At 47.2% G+C, this 5185-nt stretch overlaps 1 protein-coding gene across 1 annotated transcript; it reads right to left on the reverse strand.

The window, feature by feature from the left end:
* Positions 1-404: 404 nt before the first annotated feature.
* On the reverse strand, positions 405-4683 carry LOC123138632 (uncharacterized). The gene is made up of 5 exons (XM_044558578.1): positions 3823-4683; positions 2764-3149; positions 1940-2035; positions 1534-1775; positions 405-1015 (listed from the first exon to the last, which is right to left on the reverse strand). Exons 1-2 carry the CDS (start codon positions 4681-4683, stop codon positions 3105-3107), a joined length of 906 nt encoding a protein of 301 aa, XP_044414513.1. The 3' UTR covers positions 405-1015; positions 1534-1775; positions 1940-2035; positions 2764-3104.
* Positions 4684-5185: the final 502 nt, after the last annotated feature.

The raw sequence follows: 5185 nt of genomic DNA on the forward strand, positions 1-5185 counted from the left end.
GGAGGCGCCGTAGGCGGGAGTTGCGAGGAGGGAATCTCTTGCTTAGAAGTGTGGGCGGCTGCTCAAACTGAAATAGTGTGAGAAATTTTTGGGCTTAACTCCTCAAAGTTTTAAGGAGTTAACCTTTTGAGAGTTCGGGTAGGTGTGGCTTAACTCCTCGAAACAGAATCTTTTTGAGGAGTTAACCCTTTTTAGGAGTTGGGTTAGAGCTGCCCTAATCCTTTGACTTTTTCCTCCCCAAAACAATTCAATACACATATTTCAAATGTGGATTATCATGCATAATTGTATATCAACAATGCAATATCATGTACTCCCTCTGTAAAGAAATATAAGAGCATGATCTAAATGTTCTTATATTTCTTTACGGAGGGAGTACTATATCATGTCACCCAGACTTGGAATCAGATCGAATTGTTTTTGGATGTTAGAAATCGGTTGCCATGCCCTATACAGCCGGGTTCAGAAATGGTCTAGACCCAAAATTATCCTAACCGCTTCCACACTTAGCCACAACACACACAAGGCAATGGTTAATGGACAGGATTTCTGAAGCTTCTGAGTTCCACTCCATGATTTTTGCGGGGGCTATATGGCATATATGGGAGAACAGGAACTCATGTCGCAATGGTTCCAACAGGCGTGAGACATCGACATCAATTCAGAAATGGTCTCCGCCGCCGGAAGGCCTGCTCATGATCAATGTGGATGCTGCAATTTTCTCAAAATCTGGACGCGCTGGGTTCGGATTGGTAATGTGTGATTATAAGGGACTGGTGCGAGCTGCTTGCCGTGGCTTTCTTAATCATGTATATTGTCCTGAGGTTGCTGAAGCCTATGCTATATGCCAAGCATTCATTCTTGCTGAAAACACAGGGGTCCAAAGGCTTGAGGTGGCTTCTGATTGTCTCTCGGTGATTAAGAAAGTCCAACAACAAAGCATGGACAGATCCCTGACTGGTGCTACTACTAATTCTCCATACTTGCGAAATTTATTGGAGAAAAGGAAGGCAAGCTGAAAAATAGAAAGATACAAAGTTGGGTTACTAACTATTTCATTAAAATAACAAAAATAATCAACGTAAATTTAGCGTTAATTAGCTTATCAATTTGAGATGACAGGGGGCTTTGTCCGTAGTTACAAAATCTAGTCATGTCCTACAACACGGTTCCATTTTTTGGTACATATTCCACTCAGATTCTTATTTTTTTATCGTTACTTTTTACTAGAAGGCATGAAAGTCGTGGTTCAAGAAACAAATAATAATAAGATGGTGTGTAAACACTAAATAATAATAGTTGTCGGCATGGTAGAAGAAAAATCAACAACAAAACCCCATGAGACGCATGGTTCCACACTTGAACAACATTATACATGTGCGTAATCGCTACTTACTCCGTTCCATAATTCTTGTGGTTTGTTTTAATTCAAATCGTAATTTATTCAACATGACCGAGTTACCAAACAACGACCAAGGAAACAGTACAGCTTAGATTTTAAGCACCTACAATCATAGAGGAGAGCATGCAAACCTTATTTATCTGGACTGGAGATGTACACAGTACACACTCGTAGAAAACATGGCTAACGTTCGGGCCTGGCCAGCCCATTAGTCCCGGTTCTTCAAGAACCGGGACCCATGGGGGGTATTAGACACGGTTCGTGAGCCCAGGGGGGCGGCCGGGTCTGGCAATACGAGAACAGGAGTAGAGCTCGTCGCTAGCTTCAAAGCCTCAAATGCCTCCTGAGCTAAAGTAGACCACTCCAACTGCTTCTGCTTCAATAACCGAGTTAGTGGTTTGGCAATGACACCATAGCCCTTCATTTGCGATAGGTGCATTCCATACAGGGGCTAAGTTCTAACAACAGATATAGCATTATGCATGTCCAAATGATTGATATGCACGAGTCTGTCATGTGCTAGATAACTGAATTTACCTGACGACGAATCCAGTGTCCTGCATCCACTCCCAGGGGGTCTGATACCCACGGCCGTCACAGAAACAAGCAAGGCTGTACACTCCATGCTCCCACCTGACACAACAACCATGGATATGATGAGCACAAGGAACAAACAAAAGCCGGCGCCTCGAATTAATTTAACAACTTGCAAACGATAAGCAACACTTTTTGAGTTACATAACATCCCTGATAGATCCAGTACAAACTAACTGCAATGAACATACTACTGTAGTGGAACAAACTACAGCTCATTCACATCAAGATCACAAGCTACAAACTAACTGTATTGAACATACTACGTAGAACATACTATAGCTCATTCAGATCAAGATCACAAGTTACATCATGGAGTAGGATGTACTCAGCGAATTAAGTTCCGTGCAGGTTTAGCAATGCTGGAAGAACATGCATATTCTACACAGGACAGCTGACAGGTCATGTGAACCAATTAGAGCATGATGGGGAAAAAATCGACATGCCACCTCAGTTTCTTTACCTGCCCAGCTATCAAGGTTTACCTCCTTCATAACATTGGAGGGAGTTCTATCAGATAGTGGGCAAGTTTTCGACAGATATTTGGTTCTGTACTAACATGATTAGACCAAGTGAACTAATCACCAACTAAACAGACCGCAGAATTCACAAAAGAAAGTGAGGCCACCAATGAATTCAGAGATGTGTGCAACTGAAGCCAATGCAGCTCACAGTTTGTTTTGGTAAATGCGGGTACCCATTTTTTGTGAACATATGTTAGTGATGAAAAAGAAGCAGAAAGTAAATGTCTCTAGATTATGAAGTACCTCATGGGTTTCGTTTAGCAAGCTTATATCATTGCACGGACACTATCATCAACCAGCAAGCACAATAGCAAGGTTGCCAACATGAACTGCACAAAAAGATGATGGGCGTCATCTAAAAGTAATTGAATGACATCCGATAATCATCCCAAGTCACCTGCTTCATAGACAGAAAATTCCTTTCAGTTTTGGAAGACCGGCTTGACAAAATCCCATATATCTCATACCAAAGCTTAAGCGTCGATGTTCCAGGTCGTTGGGTCGTCATGTCTTGCAGCTGCCCCCCTCAATCAGCACTGCCTCTCCCAGATCTGGGGTCTCTAACCTTTGAAGTTGGCATGCACCTACAACTTGTGACCTACCTTTCTCTGATGCTGCAACCAACAATCCTGAAAGTCAAGATAACCATGACATGAGCTGAAATTCACAAAACAGCAATAAAATATATTTATGAAGCAGTGAACCTCCCGTGACGATCATGAAGTAAAAGCTCAACATAGAAAGTAATCTTATGATTAGCATGGCAGAAAGGAGAAATGAATACACCATCAAAGGGTAGATTTTAGAAAGCCACATAGATCTATATAAAACATGGATGTTCTTCTCCATACCAAATAATGACAAAAACATAGTTGGCTTCAGATATCAGAAGAGAACTACATAGTGATCGGGATTCTACATATAGAACTCAGAATTCTTGGTTCATGTAAATCTGAATCTAGCAGGCACTTCCCCTCCGCAAGCGGCTTCATAGTCTTCACCGAGATATGGTGCAGCATCCTTGTTAGAGCATATGAACTTCTCCACGAAATACCTCTCGGTCCCCTTGAAAACAGTACAGTAGCTGGGGTCGTGCTTGAGCAATCCATTTTCCTTGAGAAACTTTACAACGTAGTACCGAGGTCTCATCCGGCCCTCTAGGCTGTAAGAGAGCATTACCGGCTGACGAGCAATGTACGCCGGTTCCAACCCCACTTCAGAGATGAGGAACTCGGACCTGTGCTGCAGCGATTGTTTTGACTTGGCGAGCAAAAACGGGGCCTTAGGGAGAGCAATGCTCACCTCGGCATCCGACCACCCGAACGTCTTCTTAAGGTGACCCACTTTGGCTGCGATCTTCTTCTCATCGAGGAATGCGACAGCACTGAGAGCATGCCTGAACATTCCAGATCCCCGGGGCACACCGAGGCCTTCGGTCAACGCCACCATTGTCTGGACGCGCTCCAGGTTGGTGGTGACCATCCTCGGTAGCGAGCTGCACAGCTTGGCAATGTCGGGATCACCCAGCCCGCATTCGCGCAGGAAGGCGACGTTGAGCTCCACCCTCCTATTGCAGCAGAGGAGGTTGGTGTTGAAGTTGATGGCCCGGAGCAGCTTCTCCAAGGAGACGCCGAAGATGCACAGGCAGTAATGTATATTGGGGACGCTGGATCTGCAGCGGAATCTGTCTGGGGCGAGCGAGAGGAGGCGCGCCATGTCGGGATCTGACAGGCCGAGGCCGGAGAGCCCCGCGACGATGGGGGCCAGGCCCTTGTCGACTCTGGTGCAGAGGAACTTGGGGTCCTTGGCGACGAGGGCCGCGACGTCGGCGCCGGAGAGGCCGCGGCCGGCGAGGAAGGCGAGCACGGCGTCGGGGTTGGCGGCGGACCTGAGATGGGCGAGCTTGGGGGAGGCCTTGAGTGCCTGCGCTCGGGTGAGGCCGCAGGTGGAGACGAGGTAGTCCTCCACGGCGAACCCGGTGGTCGGGGAGATGCCGGGGGCTGTGGCCGACGAGAGGAGGCGGCGGGGAGAGGAGAGGATGCAGCTCCGAGCGTGTACCTGTGGTCGGGCGGCGGAGGATATGAGGCGGTGGATAGGGGAGGCGGTGGTGGCGGAGGGAGTGGAGAGCGTCTGGATGAGGAGGCGGCCTTGGCGCCGGAGCATGGCGGCGCCGGCGGCGAGGGGGGGAGCTGCGCGAAGGAAGGAGAAGCCGTGGGTCAGTCTCTCTCACATTGACTGACAAGACATATACTGGTGGGCTGGGCTTTTCGTCTGCGTGAAATGGGCTGGGCTGCCCTCCTGCCCTGGGCTTACGCTCTTTTCTTTAGATAGATGCCCTGTCTTCTCTCAAAAAAAATTGAGTACCCCTAAAAAGAAATTGAGTGACTCACAATATTTTGATGAGTTATATCTTTCTTTATTTAGGAAAAATTGATTGAAACTTCCATCGAAGGAAAGCAAATAAAATGTTTTCATCTCGTAGAATTAGGAATTCATATCTGGTGTGGGCGTTAGAGCATTGATACGCCTTTACCTAGTTTGAGAGGGCTGGGAAGGACACACCTCTCGAGATTATAGCTGGCCAAACGGGCCGGGCTAAATAGGCCAGCCGGCGAGCACGCCGGCACGGCCCGCCATGGACAGGCACGGCACGGGCTAAACGAGC

Source organism: Triticum aestivum, chromosome 6B, assembly GCF_018294505.1.
Source record: "Triticum aestivum cultivar Chinese Spring chromosome 6B, IWGSC CS RefSeq v2.1, whole genome shotgun sequence".
Taxonomy (NCBI): Eukaryota; Viridiplantae; Streptophyta; class Magnoliopsida; order Poales; family Poaceae; genus Triticum; species Triticum aestivum.

Bases quoted from the DNA above. Each gene is read 5' to 3' on its own strand.
- LOC123138632 (XM_044558578.1), bottom strand. From the start codon at position 4,683: ATGCTCCGGCGCCAAGGCCGCCTCCTCATCCAGACGCTCTCCACTCCC. The intron at 3,150-3,822 runs GTGAGCATTGCT...CTTGACTTTCAG, and splicing joins TCGGGTGGTCGGATGCCGAG to GATTGTTGGTTGCAGCATCA.